The sequence below is a fragment of the Ptiloglossa arizonensis genome, chromosome 4, assembly GCF_051014685.1.
Source record: "Ptiloglossa arizonensis isolate GNS036 chromosome 4, iyPtiAriz1_principal, whole genome shotgun sequence".
Classification (NCBI taxonomy): Eukaryota; Metazoa; Arthropoda; class Insecta; order Hymenoptera; family Colletidae; genus Ptiloglossa; species Ptiloglossa arizonensis.
Genome location: NC_135051.1, coordinates 2,828,379 through 2,855,683, shown reverse-complemented (window position 1 = coordinate 2,855,683; position 27,305 = coordinate 2,828,379). Strand labels below are relative to the sequence as shown.

Here is a 27,305-nt window from a genome sequence, read left to right as displayed (position 1 = left end):
ATGTAAATATGTTACCTTTGAAAAAACTAATGTCGGTAGAGTTTAGGTAAAAAATTCATAAACATTTTTTTTGTGTTCTAGAGTAGAAGGCTCCCTTAATGTAATTACGGTTCCACGAAATTTCGTTTGTTACATCGGTGCAACCCAAATGTCCTTAGCAATCATCAATTGTACGTACAGTCTTTGCTTGTATCAATTGCTCCTATCATTGGCATTGTATATTTGCATGTTTTTTTTGTTTCCTGTTTTTCGATTATTCATAATTCTCTCAAATATTTTTAAATTTTGTTCGTCAAAAATTTCCTGAACTTCGCTTACAAATGGTGCATGTACAAATACAGTCTTATTATTATCTATCACTATATTTTTGCGGTAACTTGCACCTAAAATTGAACTAGGCAAATTCTAAATATTAACAAGAATTTTCTTAATTATTTTTTCATCGGCAATTTGATACAAAAAAAATTAACAAAACGATTTCATTAGAAACGTTACTGTTATAACAATAAAAATGGATCGATATTTAATGTAATTTTAAATATCGATATCGCAAATAACTGATTTCAAATCAATTTGTCCAGCTTTATTTCCGATTACGTTAAATCACCATCATACGAACACGTAGTATGAACAGTACGTGGCGCCACCTATTCTAGTCATTTAAATTCTTCGTCTATGTTCTCCGTAACCTCCAAAGAATACGTAGCTGTGTTTTACGTCGAAGAAAATTACGCATATCGTAAGAACTTTAGTCCGTATCCAATTACTGTTTCGTATACGTGTTTTCAGTTTCATATTATCGTGCCTGAACAACAAACATTCAGAAATACTAATTGATTCCCAGCGAAATAGAAACAAAACACAAGTGACAGAAGTTCGAAGACCGAAAACTCACGAGTTCTATCTATTGTTGCGATATTTCGCACGATGACAGACTTTTTTTCGTAATATTATGAAACAATGTGATGTGCTTCATGACGCCTGTAATTGGGAGAAGAATAATCGACCGTTTCTTACCGTTAAACGTACGTTTTACGTTCTTTCGTCAAGATCAAGTTCAATACGTTAATCCATTAAAATTTCGAAATTCCGCTGCATTCCTCGTTACAATAATCATTCTATCGTTACTTTCTCTGCTTGCGAATCGTGATCACAAAGCGTAATAAATGACCATCCGAACGTTTTGACACAGACAACGTTTTACCAACAAGAATCGTCAAAATCAGACATTTAAGATAAGATTTGAAAATGCGATAAGCAGGAACATTTGAAATTCCGAAGGTAAGCTTGCACGTGATTTGACATTATCTGCTCTTTAAACATAAAGAGATTAGTTAATTGCGAGTGTACATTTTTAATGTTTTTGTTTTTCATGTTGAACAGAATGAAATAAGTCAAGTTGCATTGGAAAGCAATAAGGTCGCATTGCGGGTAATCTGTCTCAATATTTATAAGACGAAAGAAAAAACTTCAAAAGACAATGGATCATTATACAGACGAAGAATTTGACTTTGTTAACGTTATACTTAGAGTTCCACCTTTATTCATCATAGACGAATTATTTAGAATTGGATTTGGACTATCCAGCGAGAATGTAGTGCTAGAGAGCACAGATCATGGTTTTAAACTTGCAAAGGTTCCAGAAAACACCATTAATACAATGATATCAGTCACATCCAATTTGTTTCTCATAGAACCTTTTACCTTTGGACACCTTGTCTATAAGATATACTTTATGATTGTACTGAAATTTTTATGCTGCTGTTTAGGTAAGATATTTATATCATAATTAATCTGTGTTTAATCTATATTTTATCATATATTTGTTAAAATGATAGATTATCTATTAATTGTAAACTATAAGATTGTACTTAACATTGAGTCATATATACTTATAATTGTTGATGCAAGGGACCTTTATAAGTTTAGAATAGTTTAATAGTAAAATTTGATAACAAAATACAGAAGTAATATTTGTGATAGAGAATTCTGCAAAAATGTAGACAATCGGCGGTAGGAAGGTGTTGCATTTAAAGTAGAAGGGTTAATTTCTATGGGTCATTGTATATGTAAAGAGGGGGCAAACCTCGTGTCGCGTATTCGACAAAGCATTCATGAAATTATAATCAATGTATACGAAACCAATGTACATTTGTATTTGTTTCTTAAATGATTATATATATAGTTTTTATTTAACATAATATGTTTTTATTTTCCAGGATGTATTGCTGCGTTATGTACATTTATGTTAAGGAAAAATCATCTTATAATCGTCTACCTACATTTAATATCCATAGGAGTAATAGTACTATCTCATTGGTCGAACGTTAGTACAATGAAAGCTATTATAGCGTACGTGAGCACACACAAATCGATTAGTATACCCGACGATTATCTGTATTTCAATACAAAGTACATGCTATCCGAAGGACCTAGGTTCGTGATAATTCAAAATTACATATTGCAATGTGTATTAGCTGGCATATTTTGTTATACTCATCTCGCCCCAAAAGATCCGATTTTACAAAAACTTCTTGTATTGAGTTTTATGGCACCATCTATCCTGGGAATATATCCATTACCGGTAAGTTGAACCAATTTCAATATCGTAAACATTCTTAATCGCTCTCGTATCGATCCATTTGTCCCTTTCTAACACAAAATCGCGTACGTTGCATCGTTGAAAATCTCGATTACATTATAAATTATCTTTTTCAGGCGCAAGTTCTGCACCACGCGCCGGTATTCGCGGCGCTTATTCCAATGGCTGTGTGCAACTTTGTTCTTTGGTTCAACGGTATCACCGTGCTGAAGATGCTCTACATGGTTTACCAACACACGCGTAACTTCGTAAACAACTACGGTCTGTCAGTGCTCGCCCAGAACGAGTGGAACCGATTGAACATTGCGTGCGTGTTGCGCACGTTTTGGATATTACGCGTGGGAGGACAAGTCGTCCAGGTGCTCGCGAACAATTACGGCGATGAGAAGTTCACGTACTTCGCGATGACGAAGACCCTGTTGATAAACGGCTGCGAGACCTTGACCGCTCTCTTGGGAATGACCAGCGTAATATCGTTCATTTTTCATTACATCGGCTGCTTCTCGCAATGGGTGTTACTCACCGAGGACGGGGACGAGAAAGCCATCGGCACCGTGTCAGCCATTTTATTCTATGTATTGGGCCTGCAAACCGGGTTGACCGATCTGGACGGGGAGAAACGCTTGGCACGACTCGCTTGTAACTTCTGTCTACTGTGCACAGCGGTGCTGCACCTTATCCACAACATTGTGAACCCTCTATTAATGTCTCTGAGTGCCTCTCATAATCCGGCCCTTCATCGACATATACGCGCGCTAGCGGTCTGTGCGTTTCTCTTGCTCCTGCCGGTGTTGTTGTTGGTGTACCTGTGGTCGCACTTCACCGTAAGTAGCTGGTTGCTATCCGTATCCGTATTCAATATCGAGGTGGTGGTGAAGGTGTTGGTCTCGCTCTCAATTTACACTCTGTTCCTCATCGACGCTTATCGGAGCGTGTTCTGGGAACAGCTGGACGACTGCGTCTACATCATACGCACGTTCGGGAACACCATTGAGTTTGTTTTCGGAATCATCCTTCTTATTAACGGTTTCTGGATACTGATGTTCGAGTCCAGCGGGGCGATCCGCGCCATCATGATGTGTAGCCACGCTTACCTGAATATTTGGTGCGAGGCGAAGGCCGGATGGAGCGTGTTCATGAAGCGACGAACGGCCGTGAACAAGATCAATTCCTTACCCGAGGCCAAGGAGGAACAGCTGAGATCGTTGAACGACGTATGCGCCATTTGCTACCAGGAAATGCACACGGCCAAGATCACACGCTGCAACCACTACTTCCACGGTGTTTGTTTACGGAAATGGTTGTACGTGCAGGACCGTTGTCCACTTTGCCACGATATATTGTACAAAGTCGAGAACGTCCAAAATAACAAAAACGATAACGAGGAGACCAACGAGGGCGCCGTTGGGCAACGAGCCCCTCAACGAGCCCTCCATTGAGCAACGAGCACCGAGCAACAACGAAGACAACGTGTTGCAATTAGTGAACGGGGACAGGTGAAAGAACGCATATCTTTATTGTGATACATCCGGACACAGATGTAACTATATTGCGAATCGTAAAACATAAATTGAAGGGGCATCGAGCGGAAATTTTCGTCAGAAAAAAAAAAGAAATTTATCTTTTCTCTCTTAGTGTCGCTGAAATTACTCGGGTACACCCGGTGTACTTGAATTATCGCGACCGAGATTTTAACCACCGGTCGCAGTCCGCCGAAAGAAACTTCGAAACGATAAGAAATTAAAAAAACGTAAAGAAGTTAAAAAGAGAGAAAAAAAAACAAAAAACCGCTTGTATACTTATCTTATTGTATTTTTCTTCAGGATACCAAAAGTCTTCGGTTTACTGCGAGCGTATCGCGAGATACACACAAGCTTCCATCGTGCGATCACACTTCCATTTTTTAAGCAAGCGTTTATCGATTCGCACCGAGAAGCTTGCACGTCCGCTCTTTCCATTAGAAATAAATCTCCACTTTACGTAGAAGCCGAATTACCGTGTTGTTTCTATTCAGAGCGTGAATTAATTGAAGTAATTTCGTTCCATGGTAATCGTTGGTTCACGGTAGTCTCTGTACGGTTGCTGCGAATTTCGTAGAGGGTGTAGTCTGTATTTACGTTTACTTAGGTAACAAGTTTTCACGACAGATCGTCGAGCGAGGCGGAAACGATATGCGATATGTACGGGGGGGGGGGGGGGTGTTTGTTTGTTTGTTTGTGTGTGTGTGTGCGTGCGTGCGTGTGAGTGAGAGAGCGAGAGAGAGAGAGAATTATTTCCGCGCGTACAACGAGTACGTGACACCAGGTGCGAGTTGCGTGCAGACATCTCCAAGACAAATAATGGACACGTGACTCTGAACTTCGTAGGATCCGGTAGACTATTGAATTCGATCGATCGTACCACGTTTATACGCATAAAAAAGAAACAAAACAAAACAAAAAAATAAACAAATCTTGTACGATTTTCTACTTCGAGCTGGAGGGTTTTACCGTTTTCCCTGGATGTCCAACTTGAATGAATTACCATGTACAGACTTATTTTTCCCACGAGTACACGAGACTTTTGCGACAGTCGGAAGTAATGTGAGTTATTTTTTTTTGTTTTCTTTTCCCCCCGTCTTCTCTTCTAATTTATTGCGTTGGAATCATGGTAATTACCATGTTAAAAAGTTTTATTTGTAAGACGAGAAAAGTACATGCAATAAATGTCATATTTTCAAAAGCGTCGTGTTGTGCTTCGATCACACTAGCGCTCGATCGAACCTCGTAACGTGAAAAGCGTCTGGCACACTGCCGCGCGATACGTATGTATACTGCACCTTTGTGTAATTAGAGCAATTCCAACGTGGGTGATGTAACTGGGTGAGGGACGTATTATTGTACGCAGTTACCGGTCACGTGCCCGATTTTGAAGTCACTCGAGATTCCGCCGCCATTTCGCTGAATTTCAGGTCCGAGCTGCTCAAAGGTAAACATTCATTTACGTACAATCCGTTGGTCATCCAATTACGTTAATAGTATTCGATTTTAGGTAGGGTGCAGTGGTCTCGAAAAGAATGCTGACAATTCGAGATATAACCACCGCTTGGAGAAAGCAAGATGTAAACATAGAAAATTTTCGTTTGCTTCCCATTTTCGATAACAGCGCACAGGCGAGTAGTTCTCGGCAGGTACTTTCCCCTACCTCCCACCTTCGCCATCACAGCTCTCTTTCGCGTTGCAGTTGCTGCTGGTTGATCTCCGAAAGTTCGCTGCTCAATCCCAGTATAGCGCGCACCGTCGACGAGCGAGGGTGTTGACCGTTCTCCAACTCGAGGGATCAAAACTCGACGAGCGATAGGTAAGTTCGCTTCATTTTTTAAACGTAGACCATCGTAGAAACCAATTGATATCCGTTAACGATCCATGGAGAACCTTGGGATCGATAGCTCGGTTCGTTTTTGCTTGAAACGTTTACATCGACGATCTGTGAAGAACTTGGGGATATTGTCTAGTTATGTTGTATGCAATTTGATGCACAGAGAATTTTACAATACTGTCTATCGTTGTTCAAGCCGATGGTGGGTAATAGTTCAAACTTAGATTATCGTGGAAACCAATTTTTACTCGTTAAGAATTCATAGAGCATTTTGCGATATCGTGTAGCTCGGAGCGATAAGTAACAATTAAAACCTAGGCCACGGTAGGCACTAATTTCCCGCTATTAATTCACAGAGAATACTTTTTCCTTAATATTACTAGTTCCTTTCTCAACTAACATTGTTCTACGATAATTTGCGAAAAGAAACTACGGATCATCCGATCCTGTGGACACGAGATGCATTTCTATGCATTCGCAATCATTGTACGTCGGTCTATGTTGCTCTAGCGTGGATTAACAACGTTCCGGAAAATAATCTCGTTAATCGCGTTAAGGATGCCACAACCACTCGTGCAAACAGATAACACGGTAGAAAAAGACATTCGGAGAGAATAGTCGGTTACTCTTGTGCAACATCATCGAGTTTTTGTAACGCAATTAAGAAACTGGAACTAATCGGAGCTGATAGTATAAAACGTTAGCACTTGTTGCGTTTTAAGAAACGGGGGGAGAAGCCGAGAGCGCAAAGAGGCACTCTTCGGCAAAGTTTGAACGGGTTCGAAGGATTTTGAAATCCTCGCAAGTTCAATGGCGGAGCGATCGCGTGTTCGTTGCTTCGTCGAGGACGATGACAGTGATTCACGACGGTGTTAATCGCGTTCTTGTGAGATCTAGACGCCGGTGTCGCACAAAGCGCCCCATTTTCCCGCGATATCGTTACGATGGATCACGAGGGACCTCACTTCCGTGCAACATGTTGTTCGAGTCGTGTCGGTTCGCTGGCCTGTCGGTTAGAGCTGCTCGCTGGCGTTAGAATTGTGGGAACCCTGAGTAAAAGTAAAAGTAAAGGAACAACGAACCTCGTGAGTTTCGCAAGTCGGAAATTCGTACGGAGTTTTGTCTGACGTAACATGTTACGAACGGTTGCGTGTTCAATCGTCCACGTTATGCACCGTGTAGGTGAATTAGGTAGGAAAAAATTCCCGAACTTTGAGATTTCACGTTCTCTGCTTCGTACTATCGAAAAATCCAAGAAGGTTTGGTCTACTGGTTCTGGGTTAGGTCTAAGTTAGGTTGTACGTTTAATCGTTCGTGTTATGTACCTCGTTGGTGAACTAGGTGAGAAAAGATTATTCAAGTTAGATATTTCACATCTTCGAAACATTCAAAACCTTTTCGTGGGTTAGCTTTGGTTTAGGTATCGTATCTGTTAATTAGATGGGTACTTGGGTAATAAACCGTAAAAAATTCAATACCTTTTAACGTTGGGTCAACGTTACTTTCAAAAGTTCAAAACCAACGTCATTTAGCCGAAAATATTAAAGTATTCGGAAAGTGTTCTCGTGGTTATTAATAGAACATCGTTCCTCGTGCGGTGGAATCGTCGTTGCTCGTATCGGTTGACACATCTTTAGCGAACTAATTAGAAACTTGTGCTCGAGGCACGTTTCTCTGTCTGAAAACGATAATCGATCTACGCGCGCTTTTCCGACTCCAATTTTTTTTCCACTCGGGTTTCGTTTAATTGCTGCTAATTGCAAGAAACGAACGCGCGACACCATTGTGAACGCGACTTAACGCGAGCAGACCGAGAAAGAAAAGTAAGAGGGGGTGAAGAGCGCGGAGCAAGTACGCGAAGCAATTACTTTGCCCCTCCTTTTAAATCGTTCGTGGAGTTTCGTTATTACCTTTTTTGTGGGCGTTAAGTCGGTCGCCTTGTCGGGCCCATATAGCTAGACCTGGTTTTCCCACGGTCGATCGACACCCGCTAATCGATAAAGTTTCCCTTTCGCAGAGGACCATCCCTTCTGACTAACGACGATCCCCCTCGATCCTCTTTCGATGCCTGAACGATCTCAGAGTCTCCTTGGAGAAATCCAGGGTGGTGTACAATTGCTATTGATACGTTTCTCGATTCTCGATGAAAATTAGTACTAAGCCAATTGGCTGCGAATTTAGAATATTGTATCACGGTATTGAAAAGTTTCGTAACGTATAAGAATATGTAAAACTTATACGAAACGAATTCACTGCGGATAATTGATCCTAGGTAAACGCATCGGTACTTTCTTAAGTACATCCCACTGAACATAGTTGAGAAACTTATCCAGGATGAATTCTCGAAAATCGAGGATCTACAGGTCGAACTTCAGCCTACAGTCTTTCGATCTCTCTTCGTCGAACTCCACGATGAATACTTGGTTCAGTGGGACAGAGTCCTATTATAGTAAACGAAAGGACCAGGTAGCCTCAATGACGCACCTGAGGGTCAGACGTATGGAACATGCCGATTTGCCCAAACTCGACAGGTTGATACAGATGGAGACTTTGGCGCTTTTCGGACAATTTAACCTTGGACTCATCTAGTACAATTGGCTTGACAATTTCATTGAAAATGGTTCGAGATAAGATTGCAGAAGAATGTTGCATTTCCAGCGAGATGTCCTGTCTGTCTATGATCCAGTACAACGAGAGACACGAAGTCGTCTCAGGAATATGCCTCTGCAACTATCCTAACGTGCCGTCGGTGATCCCGCAGGACTGGCCTAACTGGTTGCTCACGCTATATGGGTAAACACGAGGACGTTTTGTTCGATTGGAAATGATTATACGACGGTGGAAGCCAATCTAGATTCGAATTTTCTCGAGTAACTTAACCTTTACATACAGATGGTAGCAGAACTGCAATATAGTTTTTCTCATTCATATGCATCCAATATCTATGCGTTGCAGCGAGTAAAATAATTTGTTCAATTTTAAGTAATTTTCCTAAGAAAAGTTAAGTATTCCCAATCGAAGTAGTTTCTAGAGCAATCTTTGGTACAAAATATTTGTTACGATCGTGGATCCATTTTTGAGATATTATAGCAGCAAATTTGCAATAATTTCGTTGTTTCGTCGAATCGGGGTATCAAATTTTGAGGGCATAGATGATACTTGGAGAGAATGAAATGAAAAGGAAAATTGATTTTTCGACCCCTCCGAATGGGAGTACTCTCGTAAAGAAAAGATCAGGGGTCGCATATCCGCTTACCTGGGCTCCGTTCGAAAAAGGCTCGAAAACGTGACGGAAAGAAACGCGATGTTCGTGCACTTCCTCGTATGGGACAGGCGATACACCGGCTGTTTCTTCGAGGACCTTCTGACCGGGGTGTTCGACGTCGCCTCGTATTTGCAGCACGTGATCCTCGTGCTTCCTCCTCAGGTTATTCCAGGTGACCCCTTCGAATCGATCCTATGACTCGACGAGAGCCACAGCGAGCATGTTCTCGCTTGTAATTTTTCCAGTGGACGTGTTCGAGGGACAGATGATCAGGATCTCGTCCAACGTCCAGAAGGACACGTACTCCGTGCAGTCCCTCTACGTGACCGTGCGTCACCTGAATCATTCGAGGCTCAGGATTCGACGCGTCGTGTGAGGCTGATTAACGTTCGAACGAGTGTCTAGAAGCAACGTCTTTATCGTTTCGTAAAACATAGAGAAAAATTAAAAAAAAAAAAAACAATTGCTCTTTTAGCGATCGAAGAACTTTCTTGTTAAAAAATAAATGTTAACTTGCCTCGACGGTTCTTTCGCGGAGGCTGAACCGCAACATCTGTGAAACCACTCGGAGGAACAATCGAGGTTTTAACGAGAACGAAAACTTTTCACGCCGACAGGGAGGAGGATAACGACCTGGTGATACCGATTATCGATGCGGAGTCGAGCCTCTTGAAGAAATATTACGGGGAATACTATGTCAGCGAGATGGTTCGCTATCCCAACGATTACCGTCAGTTGATCGTCTCCGAGGACAACGAGGGCCTGGCCACTGGCGTGATGTTCCTCAACAGCACGATAGACGTCGATCTGCTCAACGAGAACTTCGAGCTGGGAGCGTACAACGGTTTCAGGAAGCCTAGCCCTAAAGATGAAATTCCCTCCGATTACATGGAGTCGTACAGCGAGACTTTCTTCTCCATTTTCTCGAGGAAGCCTCGACCAGATACCATGCACGGGTTAGGAGATCCATAATCGAGTTCTACGTTATATTTTACTGACACCTGTGCGACATCTTCTGCGCAGAGACGTTGTCTGCCCCACGACAATCTCCCTAAAACAAAGTGGAGACGATCTGGAGGAATCTATGGGAAGTAACGTTTCCACAGAGTCGATGGATCTTTGGTTGGTTCGAGAGAAGGTCGTGGATGCACCCATGTCGGAGACCACTCTCTCGGATGATCTATCGACTATCGGCGAGCACTTCAGCGCATACCATCGCAGAAAAATGATGAACAGCGTGTTCGGAGACACTTTGTTCTACATTCCACGTGAGTTTCAAGAGCTTGGATAGCTATTGGACACTTGCTTATCGAATTCTTGGACTTTGGGCATTCGAACGAAGGAAATACCGTCATTTCCGACATCACCGCCAGCGAAATCTTGCTCGCGGGAGATATTCAGCTTCCTTCGCAGCCGATCTATCGCGGCAACGTCAACGCGTTCGTTTTGGAAATTTTTGCGATGCAACAGGAAATGAAGATCCGCTACAGCAGGAACTTCCTCGAGGCAGCGTTCGAGTGTTTCCCCGATCTGGATTACTGTGTGATATTGATGCCGTCCTCTCATCCCTATATGCGCTTTTTGGAAAATTTTGTGGTACGTTTCGTTCAACTCGACGGTCCAAAGTATTTCGAATGCGGTTTCAATCGGTTAAGAAAATTGTTGTCGAATTTTTAGAAAAATTTTTAATAGTTTGTTAACTCGTAGAGCCATTTCACCCGGAATTACCTTACGAGAGACTCGAATCTAAAAGGATCTAGAAATGGTTGATTACGATCTCTTTTAAAAATGATTCAGCGTGTTCCACTGAGATGCAACAAAGATTACCCCATGACACTGTACACGACTCATCGTGCTGCTCTTCTTGGTCGGATAACGTGTCGCGAGGGTGTACCCGAGGACTGGAACAACGTTCGAGAGCTTTTGCACGGAATCCCAAGGATGACGGACATTTTGAGGGACTTCAACGCCGCGGTGAAAGAGCAATGTTCGAACTTGTCGTGTTACGTGTTCCAGTGGAACGATACCATAGTCGGTGTAGCAATTCTCTGGTAATTATCGGCTCTAATTTTCTTCGGTGGCGTTTCTATTCGCTCATCTGATCGTGCAATTAGTGTCGAGACCGACGTCACGTACATCAGAAGACGTTACCACGTGGAGGATTACGTGTCGACGAGGAACGTGCCTCGAGACGCGTATGGTTGCATCCTGCACTTCGTTATAATGCCAATCTTCTCCATTCATCTGCGCTACTTTTTCTGCGAAATCATGCGTCTCAGTGGACTGATAGTGCTCTATTATCGGCTCGTGGAAAGCGCGTTAAGCGCACTGGTAAATACTCTCGAGAATTGTGCAATTCGTGAACCTGAAAAAGGGGACGAGAGTTTTCGTTACAAAATAACTCGAGAGTACAATTTTTCGCTCAACTTAAATAGTGCTCGATCGAAACTTCTCTTCCAAGTAGACGAGAGAACCCTTTGGTACGAAATTGGAGGGACTCCTCGTGATTTTAGACTCGCTCGCAAGCCCTGGCTACCTGCCTGAACGTCATGGTGTCCGTAAATCCTCGACGAAGGATCGAGTACAAGTTCTTCGGTTACAAGGAAACCGACGAGCCCCGAACGAAGAACGAATCTTTCGCGCTCTTCGTCACGACACCCAGACTGGCGATGCTCAACAATTTGATCGACGACACCAAGGTGGTCGTGGTGGGTGCTTCCGATTGCGGTGTCGCGATCTTGGAACATCTTGCTCTCGGGTAAGAGGATCCCGATATTGTGGATCGCTGCTCTGAGCCCGAAGTTCTTTTCGCAGATCCACCGTGGAGCCCACACGATTCGCGAATCTCACGCTGATATCGCCGAACGGTTTGCCCTTCGAAAGCGATTACGATCCCGAGATCACGAGCAAGTTTCCCTTCAGAGGACGATACTGTCGGGAGTATCGTCGCTTGGTCGCAACTCGTGCTTGGATCAATGTAGTTTACGGCACTGTAGTGAGGATCAATAGGTATTATCGATCCACAAGGAGCACAACCCTTTGACATTGTAATCAAATTGCAAATTCCCTTCGAAAATATATATTTTTGTTAATCGTCTGGAAGTTTGACTTCCTCGATTACCAAAATACGTTGTGGTGGTTGTACTATGATATTCTAGCGAAACTTGTAAAGAACGTCCTCGTAGGGACGTCCTGTACAACACATAAGACTTTCGTACAGCTTGGCAGCGGGTATCTGAGCCCGAGTCTCGCTTAGAATTCACTGTCAAAGGGTTAAAACGATCAACGGGAACACTGGTGACCCGGGACGGTCCCAGACAATTACGCAAAGAATTGACAACGGTCGTAACAAAGTCTGCGTTCGCATATGCGCGATCAGCAGACAAGAGAAGTACGTGACGGTGATGAATCAAGGAAACATCACGTACGACTACTTGTTGCTGACCTGTGGACTGCAATACCAGAGGCCACGGTTTCACGAGGAGCTGAAGACTCAAAAGGAAGGGTAAGAACCAGAAAGCTCAAAGTACCCCGAAATTGAAAAACGACAAGTCTCTTTCTCGGGCAGAACGTTCCACGATCGAGAGACACCCTGGAATTGTTTAACAATCAACGACGTTGCACAGGCGGTTACGTGTCTAAAGAAGTTGCGTTTGTTGACGAACAATTTTCAGGACGAAAGTAGGTTGTGTGCCTTTTGGTATCGACGACCACGTGTGACACGCTCAGTTTCAGAAAAGATCATCTTTTACGGACACAACATCGACTGTTACTGCACTCTCCAAGGATTCCTCGAACTCGGGATCCACGGTTCTTGTATCACCCTGGTCACACCGTTGCTGGATTCGTGCGAATCCCGCGAGAACGTCTTCTTCAACGATTGTGAAGTACAGTAGATCGTTCACCCGCGAATCGTTCGTGAAACTAGGTGTCTCTGCATTCAAGGTGTACAAGGAAGTGATGAACTCGATGTCGAAGAGAGAAATCGAGATTCTCTTGAATTGGGAATTGGTGGATTGGCGTCTGAAGGAATCGATCGAGGGACAATCGATAGAGGCGATCGTTCTACGTTCGAAAAATAAAACTTTAACGCTCGGGTGTGACGCACTGGTAAACTTCAACGAAAAAACGATCAACACGAAGATATTTTTAGGTGATCGATGTGAAACTAGTCTCCCGGGAACTCGTCAACCGGGATTTATGATCCCCGTCGATCCGTTTCAGCGATCTGTAGATCCGGGCTGATGTTCGACGGTCAGCTGGTCATTGATCCTGAGTTCAGGATGAACGATCCAGCTGTATTCGCTGCTGGCACCATCACCAAGTACTGCAGGAGATTCTCCGCCGAATCTTGGCAGCACAAATACTACAACAGCGTAGAGATCGGCGAAAGAGTTAGTAGAGCAAAGTCTCCTGTCGAGAGCCATTATACAAGTATGATAATGCCGTAGGTGCGCGAGCGAGGTACTTTTCCACTGTGAATTGACCGAGCATGAATGACAAGTGTTGCGAATCGAGATCGAGCAAACGTTTATATCGGGGTATCGGTTGCGAGAAAAGAGTGAATGGATTCTGAGAATGCACGTGAAGGGCGTTCACGTGGCACAATGTATGCACAGTTGAGTTCGGAGGATCGGGGGACAATTTCTGAGTAATCCGCCATCTGCATAAATAATTGTTGCTTGAAAAAAAGTAACTTCGCTCGAACTTGCCTATTGGCTGAACATTTCCCATAATCGATGCAAGAAACGTGTGGATCCTCGTTGCAAGGTCGCGAAGGTTCTGCGTTCGACCATCGACGCGAAACAACGGGGCATTGAGAAGGGTCCTGTGCTCGTTAAGGGCAAAAATTACTTGACGTTGCCCTTGTTCCATTCCCCGAACATCGTAGCCTGCACTTTGCCCGGTGGTTACAACTACCTGCATGTTCGCAAACCTGGAAAAATCATCGATCGTAAAATAGCGCTTCGTTACAAGTTTTACGTGAGTAATGCTGGGTATTCTATTATTCTTTGTTTACATTGTTCGTTGTTTAGGGTTCAGTGATGGTAACAGGTAGCTGCAAATCCGAAATCGGTTACTTTCGCATACGGCTGAACCGTTTCGACTCCATCGAGACGATCACTTGTTTCAGTAAAAAGGTAAACACCTTATTACCTCCACACGGTCGAAATGCAAATGTTCAAGGAATGTTTTAGGATTACGAGATACGTCATATAATTGCGTTGTACGGGAAACACGAGAGCTTGTTGAATGACGTGAAGACTCGTTTCCAAGTAAGCCGATATTTAAAAGTTTGTCCTAGTCGTCGATCTTCAAGATACGTCGTTAAGGTCGTTATTCCGAGACTTTTAAAGCTTCGAACTTTTGAAGCTTTTCTCCGTTTATTTACGCCGAGTAGAGTTTCAGAAATTTTAATCTGTGAACGTAAATTGTACCTTGACAAGGTATTTTAAGGTCGTCCGAATCGGTGACGGGGATAAGCTTTCAAACGATTACCGTAAATCATTTCCAAGTAAAACTACTCTCGATATTGCGACAGAAATCTCTAATCACGGACTTCTACGCGTACTTCCGGGAGCCATGGGCAATGGCGATATTCTACGATCGATTCGAGTGTCTCCGCGTAGAGAACCGAGCTACTTTGCTATCGAAAACGGTGAGAGTGGGCGGGGACCAATGTAACGAACGTCAATGTTAAAATTCTCCTCCAACGACAGATGATTCCTAACCAGTCCTTGGTCAGCGATTGCATAAACGCTCTAAAAAGGTCAAATTGGAATGCGGTGAGTGACGAACAGGATGTTAAAAAATGGTCGTGTTCGGCCTCACCTGAGAATGAAAAATTCGTGTACCTTCAATGTTAGTTTTTTTTTGCATTTTTATTTTAGAAGGTGCACGAATTTACCATTCACAGGAATTTTATTGAAAAATTTCGAATTTCTGGTTCAAAATTGATCGAACGTCGAATCTTCAGATATCGAAAAACGATCGACGTTTCATCGAAGAGCGATACGCAGGCTCGATATATCAGCAGGAGCTCGAGGCGAATCTGTCGGACTTCCTGGATTTTTGCGAGGAGGACGTGCCCGTGTACTGTACGCCGGGAAAGTTGCGTGAATTATACGCCGACATCGGGAACAGTCCTCTGTACACGAAACAGTAGCGAAGATCACCTATCCGAACGCCGCGTTTCTATTTTACGCTTTCTCGAACGAGCATGTGCGAAATAAACGATCGCAAGGCGCGTGACTTTTTTTTTTGCCACGACAACGATCGGTACGTGTTCGAAACTCTCCCTCCGTTTTACCAAGGCGATCGTACATTTCTCGGCTTGAAAATCGGGATGACCCAAGGGAATTAGAAGAAGAGAGATGGGAGAAATATTAACCCCCCGATCTATCGAAAAGATCGAAAACTCTCGGTATTAACTAAAACTGATGTATGTTAATCGTTGATATAAAAATTCACGAATCTGGAGAGGCTTTCATTGTCAGGGTAGAGGCAAATAAGTTTTCCGAAAAGATTTAGACTTTCTCCAAAAAATATGTACTCTCCCGACAAATATCGTGGCCTTTCCGAAAAAAAATAGGAACTTTGTAGACAAAATCGGGACTTTCCGGGAAAAAATTAAAACGTACGGTCACCTTGGTTCCACGGACTGTATACGTATGCGATTCAGGACACGTGAAAACAACGGGGACGAGCGATCGAGGAGACGTGTTACTGACTTTGAGAAGTGATCGGTAGCAGTCATCGATCGACGCGTTCGCGACTGCTTTACTTGGCATGCGATCCGATCTGTAGGTCAAGTTTAACATTCCGCGATGTTGCTCCATAAAGACAGCTCAAGGCAGCGTCCAAGAGCCGCCCACGCAACAACAACAAAAACGCGTTACAGGAATGTCACGGCTAACGCGGAACTACTCGACTTATCTGATCTTATGAATCTCGTTCCAACGTTACTTGTTCTCTCTTCAGGGGGGGGAACCGAAAATTGAATAGAGTGGCTTTCTAACCCTGTGGGAGAATTTGACCAAAATAGGGGGCGTTTCAAATCATCCATGCGCATAAATTATTAGAGAAGCGTGTTGCATCCGCTCTGGTAATTGATAAATAAAGTGTACTACTTTCACCGACTTCGATGACCTTGAAATTTGTTATCAAGGTCAATGCCCTGAGCAATTTCACTTCTACGTATAATCACTGCTTTCGTTTCGGAGTCGCGAACGTGTACGTTCAGTTCCGGTATAAGGGGTACAATATACAATTTGCGATAAACAACGTCAAAGTTGTATCGTTGCATACCTTGGATCGATAACACGTATTGTAAATAGTAGAATATAACATATTGAATATATTGCCGCTACACATACAGTTGTCCAGGGCATTGTGGACCTTGACAACATAAATCTGAGAGTCATCGAAATCGGCAAGGTCGTCCGCTCCGTAAACAATTACCTTCTCTCTTTGTAAGAAAAGACGAGTTTGCTGAAACAACACACCAAACCGCAATTTACATCCACATTTGACGCACCACGTACACAACAGGCGCTTTGTTTACCGCGCCATCCACGGATAAAGTAGCGATTTAAAATATGGGGTACCGAGATGTCATTGCGATTACGCGGCGCGTGAACGAGGCCAAATGTCTTTCGTCTTAATCAGTTTGCGATTCAGGACCGGAAACGATCCCCGTATAATTAACCTTTTTGGCAGGTAATCTCGAAACTCGCGATTAGACTCGCGCATCCCGTCAAGGTTGATCTTCTCCCACGTGTACGCATCCGATTTACATTTTTATATTATCACGCGACGCAAAACCGATCGCGACGAAATCGGCGGGAATCAGTCGCGCGTGAACCGTGCACGAGAGCACGAGAGTTCGTGCGATTCTATTTACGTGGACGACATCCGTGCCCAAAAATGAACAGGCCCATCTCGTCTTACTTCTACGAAAGGAAGTGTTACCTCTGCGAACGTCGGACGATCGAACCCGATGAAAACGCCTGGAAAACGCCACGACGGGTGAGATTCACCGAGCCGAGTAAGTGGTGAACGACTAGATTACTTAGCGTCGGTTTTCGCTTGAAATTCGTGGCCGTGGTTAAGCGAGAAATAATTGCAAACGCAGCTGCCAAGTCACCGAGGCTCCGGTTGTTTACGTGTTCACGGAATCGAACTCTTGAAACGTATCCAAAAACCCCGTGGACTCTGACGTCGGGTCAATGTCGTGCTATTCTCGACGCGGTTAAACGTTAGCCAGAGGAACACGTGAAAATAAACGAAAACCGACCAAATACCATTGCATTAATATTTTGCGTTGGTTCGGAGGCCAACTCCTCGATAGACGGTTGCGGAACGTGTAAAATGATAGAAAATGAACGAAACTGAACAAAAAAATAGATCAATTGGATATTTAATCACGAGAGGGTGATACTGACAGTTCTGCTTGTATTTTTAAAAAATATATCCCACCCCATTTTGCAACTCACTGTGCTCGAAAGAATTAACACCGAGAAACCGAATATCGTAAGGGCTCCGTTTTGTTTGGACGTTAGAATTTTTAAATCAATTTTTTTAAATAGAAACAACCCGCTGAGAGCAAGATCCGAGTTATGCTCGTGAAAGAGATGTTTGTTCCACGGGTTGTTGGGCGTCAATTAACGCGGGACCGCCCTCGTTGGTGGGGACCCTTGTTAACGTCGCGGGCGCGGAATAGTATCGCGGGTATTTACGTAATACCGGCGTTATTATACAACTATTACGATCACCGCCTCTGTAATATAACTCGCGGGCTAGTGATAATGCGAGACGCGATTATGTAATGAATGTCAATTTACCGAGCGGCCGGTTCTCGCGCCTTTACGGTGTATCGGCACTCTCGTCCCCCGTAAAAGGGAATATTCGAGACCCATATTCGCGACACGTAGCGGTGATTCACGTGTCTTTTGTCGCGATAATTGCCGCGACTTTTCCCTTCCCGTACCCCCCAGTCGGTCCGCTGCCGAGCAAACTGCGCATCATTGTTTAACGCGGCCCCCTCCGTCGATGCAATATTAATAAAGATCCGTCCTGAGGCTTCGTTTAACAGCTGTCGGGGCTCTCTGTCTCGTGAATCGGTCGATGAAGCTTTCCTGGAAGAGTTCCTGCAACACACATTTAAGAAAATTAAAGGTTTCTGCAATCTGAACCTTTCAATTTTAAAGAAATCGTTTAAAGTCTTTTTTTTTACCAAAAGTTAATTATGCTACGGTTTCTGCAGATACTCGAGTTGCAAGTATGATTCCTATCTTCTTGGTACTGTGACCAACAATCGTTCTCTTATGTAAAAGATGACGAGACGAGTAGCAGGAAGTACTGGTCCTGTTCCTTTAAAATGAATCTAATTCTCTCGACTTCTTCACCTTTACCATATCGAAGAATCAAGATTTCGCTTGCACGAGGTAAACGTTGAAACTAATTATTTATCGTGTGGTCTATGTGTTCGCAGACAAAATGATGAGATCAGCATCTCCGCAATACCCCAGAAGAGGAGGATCGGACATGCGAGTGATTCGATTGACGGAGGATCAAGAAGCTGTTCTTCAAGAGCAATTTAACAGATGGCCTAGAGCACCTCACGCGGCGGATGTCGTCCTATTGGCAGCTGAGACAGGTCTCTCCGAAGCTGATGTTGAGGTATAGGTTTTCATCTCTGCTTGGAAAAGAAATATTTTTAATTGACAACTTTGAACAATTTTCTTGTTGGCGATTCGACTCAGTTAAATGAAATTATAGTTATTCGTAGACTCCTTTATTAACGATTTTCGTTTCTTCCAGGGCTGGTATCGTATTCGATTGGCCCAGTGGAGGAAGGAACAAGGGCTGGGTGGAAACCTTGGTTTACATTGATACCTAACGTTGCAGCCTCCTCAACGTTATTGTACTCGTGTACCTGAAAATGTAATTCGTATGCGGACTGACAACGATCCATCGTTTGTCTATCTTCTTTTGCTTTCAGCTTACAAGCAAACTTTTACGTAGATGTTGTTATGGTAGATCCATGTGAAATTTTCATTTATTTATATTAATTGTAATTACGCAGCGCGTTAAGGCGATGCGTTGCGAGCGATGGTACCAAAAATTGAGATAGAGGAGTAATCGTAGTTGTGTTAGCTTTTCGTTAACGTTTTCATCGTTGTTTATCTCGACAGTGAGAAAATTTAAACTCATCGAGTATTTATATCTCGATCATTGCGGCAGACCAGTCAAAAAGGTGAAATTATTTTCTTTGAATTTCTTAACGTTGTTTAATCGTAGAAACGCCGAGCAAACAAGACATTACCAGCGAGTATTAATCGTAGCCTATATATTATTTAATATATGACCTGATCGAGGGTCGCGGGAGAATTATATTAATTGTAACATTGTACCGACAGAAGCAGGTACTCCATAAATATATTTCAATGCTTACGGATAGTTGCACTAATAGTAAGCCTCGCGACAAATGTACAAAAGAACACGAACGTTTGTATAACACAGTTGCTTAAATAAATGTTACATAAAGGACATCGATTTCCATAGTCACCGAAGAAAGCGAAATGCTCGAGTGTAGCGTAAAAATTTGGTTTTTTTATTATCGACACTAACCGTTCGAGGTATACGTAACAATCATGTATCTCTTTAAAAGAACGATAATTTAACATTTTTTAAACAAGTTTAACGCTCATATAAATATATGTACACTTTCGGTACTCTCTCATAATATTTAAAACTACTTAAATTAACAGGTAACTACAGAAATATGTAACGATTGAGACAAATTATCTAACATTGGCATCTTTTCCGACTGCATCTTTGATAGATGCTAGACCATCTTGTTTAAGCATGTCACTCAGTTCTCGTTTAATTTTTCCTATCACCGGCGGTCCTCGATATGCGAACGATGTGTAAACTTGCACCAAAGAAGCGCCAGCTTTAATTTTGTTGTAAGCGTCTGCTCCAGTAAAAATTCCACCGACGCCAATGATCGGGATGGTACCGTGGGTTAGTTTGTACATATCCGAAATCATTGCTGTGGATATATCGCAAAGTGGTGCTCCACTGAGTCCTCCACTCTCTTCTTTAAGAGAACTCGTTAGATTATTCCGCGCGATTGTAGTATTGCATAGTATTAAACCATCTACTTTAGATTTCTTCTGTAGTACCACATCTGCAATATCTTGCTTCTCTGAGTCCGACAAATCAGGAGCAAGCTTCAATAGCAACGGTTGTTTGCTCCATATTGATTGCCTGACTTGATTCACTTTTATTAACAACTCTTCCAAATTGTCCTTTCTCTGCAGAGATCTTAATCCAGGAGTGTTTGGACTAGATATGTTAATTACAAAGTAATCCGCCACGTCTAAAAATTTCTTGATGCCATCTATGTAGTCTTGGACAGCATCTGTGGACGTTTTGTTTTTACCAAGGTTCACACCGATAATGCCATTGAAATCATTGTTGTCCCTGAGTTTTCGTAAGCGGGACCATACAGACTCATGACCTTCGCTATTAAAACCATATCTATTAACAACTGCATTGTCCTCTAGTAATCGAAATACTCTAGGTTTAGGGTTGCCAGGTTGAGGCTTTGGTGTCACAGATCCTGTAAACACGATTAAAGAAAGTAGAACAAAACTGAAACATAATATTATTTGTCGATTATAAATTGTCCAAATATAGTCACCTATTTCTACAAAACTAAAACCTATTTTGTGCAAGCCCTCTATAGCTTCTCCTTGTTTGTCAAATCCAGCAGCCATTCCCACTGGATTTTTAAACTGTAGACCCCAGACATCGATTGCAAGGGACTCTGAGTCCTGTGTGTTTTGTTTGGACATGAGTCCCCATTTCAACATTTTCACAGCTGCAGTGTGTGCAATCTCGGGATCCAACAGTTGCACCAGGGGCAAAGCAATTGCATCGTAAAACTTTTCATTACCCTGATAAAGGCAAACACCACTAAACATCGTTACAGCGGTGCTCGTCACCGTTAAGAGTGACTTTAGTTTATCTTTACCACTCAATCGTGGAGCCATCTTAAATTAAATTACGATTATTTTTTGAAGTAAGTACACCTTTTCGCCTAGTAAAAACATTTAAACTTTCTTTTGAGGTTATGGCCGGTTGTTCAATTTACAAACAACCATTTACAAAACGATGACGTAACGTGCTCTTGCAAAAACGTGTCCGAATACCATGATTCTAAATGCTTAAAGCGCACTTGAATGAAAATTGAATCGCATTTTTGTGCGTTTGACGATGCATGCCGGTTTTCTTTATTTACGAATCGATAAGTGACTCGCAACTGCACGTACATTGCAAACCTCTTGTAGATATGCAACCCGTCATAATTGTTTGGTATGTATATCATTAGGCGCTCTCCTAATCTAATTTATATTTTCTTTCTTTTGCAGATTAATGAAGTACTCAAAAACCTTAAGAGGTGATACGTGTGCCGCCACAATAATTGCCCGTTGAGACGATCTACCGTACAACATGGATACACGATGGACTTAATTTTGAGTAATTAAAATTATACCAATTGATTAGAGAAAGTGAATTATTCTCTACTTATTGTAAATATTTTTATTAAATACAATCGCTTTAGATCTTAAATTACCTATTATACACGTATTCTATGTAACTAAGTATTTCCAACTTACAGCATGAGTGGCGTAAATGTTTTTCAAGTAATCATTACTCGTAGAATCGAAAGATACGATATCGAAGTTCTTACGATATTCATGTAAGTCTCCATATTTACAACTAAGTATTTTCCAGCACGTAAATGAACCGGAACCTGAACTCTCATCAGGACGAAAACGATGTCCCTGGATATATTGCTCGGTATGTCGTACCATCTGCTGGAATAAGCCGAATATCCGATTCCTTCCATTTGATTCTTTAAGTATTCACCCACGTAACTGTACGCGAACAACTGCGTCAACAATGTAGTCGCTACGATAAGTGTTTTAATCGTTAAGACGATGTTCTGGACGTTCAGAGCACGAATAAATTGAAATCCTGAAAAAAGTGGTACAATACTATTTTATTCACTTTCGTGTTCTTTTAACAGGAGAAGGAAAGACCCAAGTGATCAATTTCGATTATAATGTGTTTATAGTGTACATGACCCTAACGATACGTGCAAAATGTTAGGTGCACGAAACCTATTTCAACACATCAGGACACTTAATATTTTGCACGCATCCATCAGGAACTCGTACACTATCATCTGGCAAAAGCGTATTAAAATTTGGACTCTTGTAAAAAAAAAAAGATGTACAAATTCTCACCGGAAGTGCAAATGAGCACGCAGCTCGTGAATAGCTGAATGATCAAGATGTTGCTGATCGTGTCGTTCAGTTTCTCGAACAGTTGCAAGAGATAACGATGCCTCGTGGTCAACACGTTGAAACGGTCCACCGTATTCTCACTTTCGTTGACGAGTTTAGTGAAATCCAGCTTTAACAACTCGGCCTGACCGCACAGGTGGAATATAATACCGTAGAACAAGGAATCGCTACCTAATTCAACACGACTGGACTCAACAACTGTCCTTGAACAGTGCAAGGAAATCTCATGTAAAGGAATTCGTTACCAAGGTTTCCGGTGCTGGTGAAGAGCAGCATCGTATACTCCATGAAGAAGATCGCTGGATATAAACTCTCCGATATCTGCAGGATCTCTAGGGTCTGCTCTGACGGGATAGGAAAATCCAGTTTCCCATCTTGCGTGGTGTTGATGTCTTCTGTCTTAACGGGTTCGTTCTCAGACAACATGGGTACAGTCATGAACAACGTCGAACCGATATACGAGAAACCTATTACGCTAGCACACGCTACTCGGCCCATGTAAGCGTGCCATCGCACGATCGCGCGTTTCTCATCACCGTTGAGCTCGTTGTAGTCCTTCACTGCTGAGGAGAAGTTGACCACCAAGCCATCCGAAAAGATACGGAACAATGTTATCTTCCACACCGCCAGGATACCGCAACTGACCAACACCAGGGCGTCCAGGTTCTTCTCGGCGTCACTGTGATCCAAATACATCTCCGTCTGTACGATGATCATCATTAACAGCTGTGTAGGTAGAATACTTCAGATGGTACTGGTTCAGACACTGTTTCAAGCTTCCAAATGTAAGCAGCCTACTTATGGACGTGAAACTAAGCAAGTTAGGTATACATAGTATTGTATCGGTACTTTGACTTTCATAATTAATACTTATTATATTAAAAATGATAGCAGTAATTAAAATAGAACTCCTACACTATGTTGTAAATATCACAGAGTGAGTTGATAAAAACAACCACCTGGAATAAAAGATACACTTCGACTAAAATTTGTCAAACGATAAAAAATATAATACTTGTATTGTGAATACAATTTTCATCAGTTAATGTTTTGCAAAATATGATATGTCGACAGATTTTTTGTTCAACGTTTCCTTCGATAAACATTTCTTTCAGATCCATGGTATCGTTTGAGGACAAAAAGATACCGATGCAACTTAGAGTTGATAATTTTACTAGAAGTTGTGACTTCCAAAAGGACGGGGCTGACACTTGGAATCTTCGAGGACAACCGATTGTAAAGATCTGGGAACCTCGGATATCACGATAACATAACGTCTGGTTTCGAATATATCGAGATGTACGAATTAATGGCATTTAAAAATCCTGTACCAAAAGGCAGACAGCGACGATGGTGCGCAAGATAGAAAAGACGGTATATTTCTGAAGAGGCCAAGTGCCCACGGGCCACGCGAGGACTTTCAGCGGAAGCATTGCGTAGGTAAAGTCCTTGTTCGACGATGTGTTCATCTTCGAGGGATACTAATGGTGGAGACCTTCTCCCCACTGATAGACGGATGTACTTTATTCGCGTGTAACAATGTACCGTGTACCTCGGTTCATCTTTTATTCAGCCGGTAATCATTCGACAGGCAGTTATCCAACAAATGTTTTCACGTCAGCTGCGCGTTACCAGAGAAAATTCTTGGAGTGGGGGTTCTCTTGTGGATATTTTGTTGCTACCTTTTTCTATCTTTCGTAAAAAGGTTCTTTTTTCCCCTAGATTGTGTATACGTGTGGGTGTTTTTTGCTACAGCTCTTTGTTCGAAGCGTGATCTACGAAATCGGGTAGATTTGAAATGGAGTTTTTAAGAAACGTTCAATTTTTATGGGAAATAGATGGTCGAAGAATATAGTTGAAGGTTATTTTCTCAACGTAGGACTCCCTTTCTTGGTAAGAGAGAGTGATATGTTTAAATTGCAAATGATTGCTCGTAAAAGTAACAATTGTAAGGGAATGTTTTTTCTTTATTCATTCGCTACTGTAAGATAACAACTCGAACCAACTGTACCCCGTTGGGAGGATCGTGAGCATTCCCTGCGCGTCTACACATAAGCTTCATAGACAGGGATATATCGTTTTTCCGTGTAGGAGGATGATGGTAATAGTGTCTCTATTGCGTCGTAAACGGCTGTTGCCAAACAGGAAGGATCATTGGATGAGTGATATAAATATAGAGAATAATAAAGATAATGCCGGTGTAAGTAATCTGTAACTACTGGAAACTCAACGTTGGTTGTCTAAGAATGTAGCTGCAACAAAATTTCGAAAAATTCGACGCGAAGAACCTTCCAAGTAAAATTAATACCAATCTATGGCAAGTTACGATAAAAATTTTGTTCGCAACAACTTTCTACGATGAATGGAACACAACGAATAGTAAAACAAATAGATCGAGTATAAATATGCGATAGAAGAATATATTTTTTCCATTTATAAAACTTTGCAAACTATTCAAACCTGTTGCACCTGTATTAAACATATATTACCACGAGATATTATCAATTTGATGAATAAAATGAAACTACTGGAAACAATTTGTAAACATTATTCTTTAATACTAACGAGTATTTGAAATTATATTCGTTATATACAGAAGACGTACTGTTGGCTACGTCGCATGATCCTTCTTATTAAATTTATCTATACGACTTTCCTCGACTATTGTATCACTTGTTCACCAACCGTTAAACAATATAAAAATATCTTAAGCGGTTATCATTACCCGGAGAACCGAGAGGTACGACATCGAGGTTTTCACGATACTCATGTAGGTCTCCATATTGACCACGAAGAATTGTCCAGCTTTTAGATACACAGGAGTATGAGCTCTCATCAGAACGAAAACGATGTCCCTGGACAAACTCTTCGGTATAGTGTACCAGCTGCTGCAATAAGCCGAGTAACCAATGCCCTCCATTTGATTCTTCAAGTAATCACCCACGTAACTGTACGCGAACAACTGCGTCAAACATGTGCACATCACTGTGAACGTTTTCACTACCATCACCACGTTATGGACGCTCATGGAGAGGATGAATTGGAATCCTGCAAAAAAGCGACAAACCGTTCGTGAATTACTGCGTATCAATCTTTAAGGTAAAAAGAATGATCAAACTGTCACCAGTCGTGCAAATAAGCAAGCAACTCGAGGACAGTTGCACGATCAAGACCGAGCTGATTATGCTGTTCAGCTTCCCGAATAGGTTCAAGAGATGACGATGCCTCCTAGTCAACACGTTCATACGTTCAGCCTTGTTCTCGCTTTCATCGATGAATCTACTCAGATCAAGTTTCAGGATCTCTGCTTGGCCACACAGATGAAAAGTGATACCAAAGAACAGTCCATCGCTACCTACCAAACTCACCATTAGACTTAACCATTTTGAACAGAGTGGACAATGTTTCGAGAATCCTTACCGAGGTTTCCATTGCTCGTGACCAGCAACATCCCGTACTCCACGATGAAGATCAACGAGTAGAAGTACTCTGGCACCTGGAGGACCTCCATAGTCAATTCTGAGGGGATCGGGTAATCCACCGATTCCTTTTTCGTCCTGTTGTCCTCCGTACCTGTCTCGTCGTTCCCAGTGAACATCGGCACGGACGTGAACAGCGTCGCGGCGCTGTACGAAACGCCTATCAGGCTGGCACAAGCTACACGCCCCATGTAAGCGTGTCGTCGCATGATTGCTCGTTTCTCTTCGCCAACCAATTCGTTATAGTCCCTCACAGCCGAGGTGAAGTTGGAGACCAGACCGCTCGAACGGATACGGAACAATGTCACCTTCCACACCGCCAGGATGCCGCAGGTGATCAGCACCAGAGCGTCCAGGTTCTTCTCGGTGTCACTGTGATCCAGATACATCTCTATCTGCACGACGATCAGCATTATTATCTACGGAGACGACACAAGACACTTGACCATCACCAATAACGTCGAAAACAAGGTGAATGTTCGGTTCCAGAGCCCCTGGAATAAGCCTTGGGTATATAGAATATTCAATGGTATTGTTCAAGACCTTTTGAAATTCTTTTGTTCCATTTCTTCATTTTAACATTTTATTGGTAAGTCTAAAATTTTCGATGCAACAATTTTTCGACTCAGCTTGGAATTAATTGTAGTCGATGACTTTTACGAAATATTTTAAGGTCATTGAAATCTTTTAAATAATTACCAGTTTTACAACTTTGCTACAAAACGTGTTGTGTTACATAGATTTTATGTTTTAGGGAAATGAACGGAAGTGAAAAATTTCATACCAAAATGGTGATAGCAACGATGGATCTCATAGCTGAAGCTAAGTTGTACTTCTGAAGGGGCCAGGTGCCTACGGGCCATGCAAGGATTTTCAATGGAAGCATCGCGTAGGTGAAGTCCTTGTCCGACGATGTCTTCATCTTCGAGGGATGCTCGAAGAGATCAGCGAAGACCTTTCCCCAATCTACGCATGCTCTCGTTTCTTTATTCGTTCGCAACAATGTGCCCTGCACTTTCGTTTATGATTTATTCACCCCGTAATCGCTCAACTGTTGTCGTGTACCGTTCGTACGTCAGCTGCGCGGTACCGAGAAAATTCCTGGAGATGGGGTTCAATTGTGAATATTTTGTTTATGTTCGATTGTTACGTTCTTCTGTCACATAAAGAAAAACTTGGAATGGCATCTTCAAGAAACTTTTATGGGAAATGGATGGTTT

General features: G+C 42.3%; 6 protein-coding genes and 1 long non-coding RNA gene across 8 annotated transcripts; 4 read left to right on the top strand and 3 right to left on the bottom strand.

The window, feature by feature from the left end:
• Positions 1-568: 568 nt before the first annotated feature.
• Positions 569-5,076, top strand: Trc8 (TRC8 ring finger protein). Of its 2 annotated transcripts, XM_076309140.1 has the most exons (5): positions 569-1,025; positions 1,193-1,281; positions 1,384-1,769; positions 2,220-2,584; positions 2,719-5,076. In XM_076309140.1, exons 3-5 carry the CDS (start codon positions 1,481-1,483, stop codon positions 4,039-4,041), a joined length of 1,977 nt encoding a protein of 658 aa, XP_076165255.1. In that variant the 5' UTR covers positions 569-1,025; positions 1,193-1,281; positions 1,384-1,480; the 3' UTR covers positions 4,042-5,076. The 2 variants fall into 2 exon arrangements, with proteins under 2 accessions (XP_076165255.1, XP_076165254.1); XM_076309139.1 differs by having other exon boundaries at positions 569-1,281.
• Positions 5,077-5,220: 144 nt separating this feature from the next.
• On the top strand, positions 5,221-5,941 carry LOC143146089 (uncharacterized). The gene is made up of 3 exons (XR_012991839.1): positions 5,221-5,569; positions 5,620-5,753; positions 5,825-5,941. It is a non-coding gene; the product is annotated as an uncharacterized LOC143146089 (long non-coding RNA).
• Positions 5,942-5,981: 40 nt separating this feature from the next.
• On the top strand, positions 5,982-16,865 carry LOC143146087 (cilia- and flagella-associated protein 61). Its single transcript, XM_076310097.1, is given in 23 exon segments — positions 5,982-8,547; positions 8,618-8,752; positions 9,236-9,417; positions 9,470-9,596; positions 9,767-10,180; positions 10,248-10,516; positions 10,519-10,820; positions 11,022-11,275; positions 11,339-11,762; positions 11,765-11,982; positions 12,039-12,219; positions 12,328-12,418; positions 12,465-12,729; positions 12,760-13,119; positions 13,121-13,377; positions 13,449-13,671; positions 13,787-13,833; positions 13,918-14,207; positions 14,261-14,365; positions 14,423-14,500; positions 14,767-14,922; positions 15,116-15,118; positions 15,160-16,865. Coding segments are annotated over 23 exon segments (4,866 nt in total). The 5' UTR covers positions 5,982-8,293; the 3' UTR covers positions 15,391-16,865.
• A 151-nt stretch (positions 16,866-17,016) lies between these two features.
• On the top strand, positions 17,017-19,775 carry LOC143145613 (homeodomain-only protein). The gene is made up of 3 exons (XM_076309149.1): positions 17,017-17,271; positions 18,718-18,905; positions 19,047-19,775. Exons 1-3 carry the CDS (start codon positions 17,151-17,153, stop codon positions 19,116-19,118), a joined length of 381 nt encoding a protein of 126 aa, XP_076165264.1. The 5' UTR covers positions 17,017-17,150; the 3' UTR covers positions 19,119-19,775.
• On the bottom strand, positions 19,649-21,549 carry Dhod (dihydroorotate dehydrogenase 2). The gene is made up of 2 exons (XM_076309148.1): positions 20,935-21,549; positions 19,649-20,853 (listed from the first exon to the last, which is right to left on the bottom strand). Exons 1-2 carry the CDS (start codon positions 21,284-21,286, stop codon positions 20,030-20,032), a joined length of 1,176 nt encoding a protein of 391 aa, XP_076165263.1. The 5' UTR covers positions 21,287-21,549; the 3' UTR covers positions 19,649-20,029.
• A 387-nt stretch (positions 21,550-21,936) lies between these two features.
• LOC143145615 (odorant receptor 10-like) lies at positions 21,937-24,095 on the bottom strand. Its single transcript, XM_076309150.1, has 4 exons — positions 23,938-24,095; positions 22,852-23,332; positions 22,547-22,777; positions 21,937-22,274 (listed from the first exon to the last, which is right to left on the bottom strand). The coding sequence occupies exons 1-4, from the start codon at positions 24,073-24,075 to the stop codon at positions 21,937-21,939; spliced, it is 1,188 nt and encodes a 395-aa protein (XP_076165265.1). The 5' UTR covers positions 24,076-24,095.
• A 1,218-nt stretch (positions 24,096-25,313) lies between these two features.
• Positions 25,314-27,062, bottom strand: LOC143145616 (odorant receptor 10-like). The gene is made up of 4 exons (XM_076309151.1): positions 26,870-27,062; positions 26,027-26,504; positions 25,731-25,961; positions 25,314-25,654 (listed from the first exon to the last, which is right to left on the bottom strand). Exons 1-4 carry the CDS (start codon positions 27,005-27,007, stop codon positions 25,314-25,316), a joined length of 1,188 nt encoding a protein of 395 aa, XP_076165266.1. The 5' UTR covers positions 27,008-27,062.
• Between the last annotated feature and the right edge of the window lie 243 nt (positions 27,063-27,305).

Bases quoted from the DNA above. Each gene is read 5' to 3' on its own strand.
- LOC143145616 (XM_076309151.1), bottom strand. From the start codon at position 27,007: ATGAAGACATCGTCGGACAAGGACTTCACCTACGCGATGCTTCCATTG. The intron at 25,962-26,026 runs GTAAGGATTCTC...TGAGTTTGGTAG, and splicing joins CACGAGCAATGGAAACCTCG to GTAGCGATGGACTGTTCTTT. The intron at 25,655-25,730 runs GTGACAGTTTGA...GCTTTTTTGCAG, and splicing joins CTTGCTTATTTGCACGACTG to GATTCCAATTCATCCTCTCC.
- LOC143145613 (XM_076309149.1), top strand. From the start codon at position 17,151: ATGAACAGGCCCATCTCGTCTTACTTCTACGAAAGGAAGTGTTACCTC. The intron at 17,272-18,717 runs GTAAGTGGTGAA...ATGTGTTCGCAG, and splicing joins GGTGAGATTCACCGAGCCGA to ACAAAATGATGAGATCAGCA. The intron at 18,906-19,046 runs GTATAGGTTTTC...CGTTTCTTCCAG, and splicing joins TCTCCGAAGCTGATGTTGAG to GGCTGGTATCGTATTCGATT.
- Dhod (XM_076309148.1), bottom strand. From the start codon at position 21,286: ATGGCTCCACGATTGAGTGGTAAAGATAAACTAAAGTCACTCTTAACG. The intron at 20,854-20,934 runs GTGACTATATTT...TCGTGTTTACAG, and splicing joins TTTTAGTTTTGTAGAAATAG to GATCTGTGACACCAAAGCCT.
- Trc8 (XM_076309140.1), top strand. From the start codon at position 1,481: ATGGATCATTATACAGACGAAGAATTTGACTTTGTTAACGTTATACTT. The intron at 1,770-2,219 runs GTAAGATATTTA...TTTATTTTCCAG, and splicing joins ATTTTTATGCTGCTGTTTAG to GATGTATTGCTGCGTTATGT. The intron at 2,585-2,718 runs GTAAGTTGAACC...TATCTTTTTCAG, and splicing joins TGGGAATATATCCATTACCG to GCGCAAGTTCTGCACCACGC.
- LOC143145615 (XM_076309150.1), bottom strand. From the start codon at position 24,075: ATGAACACATCGTCGAACAAGGACTTTACCTACGCAATGCTTCCGCTG. The intron at 23,333-23,937 runs GTACAGGATTTT...CTACCTACACAG, and splicing joins TCGTCGCTGTCTGCCTTTTG to CTGTTAATGATGATCATCGT. The intron at 22,275-22,546 runs GTGAGAATTTGT...CACTTTTTTCAG, and splicing joins CGTGCTCATTTGCACTTCCG to GATTTCAATTTATTCGTGCT.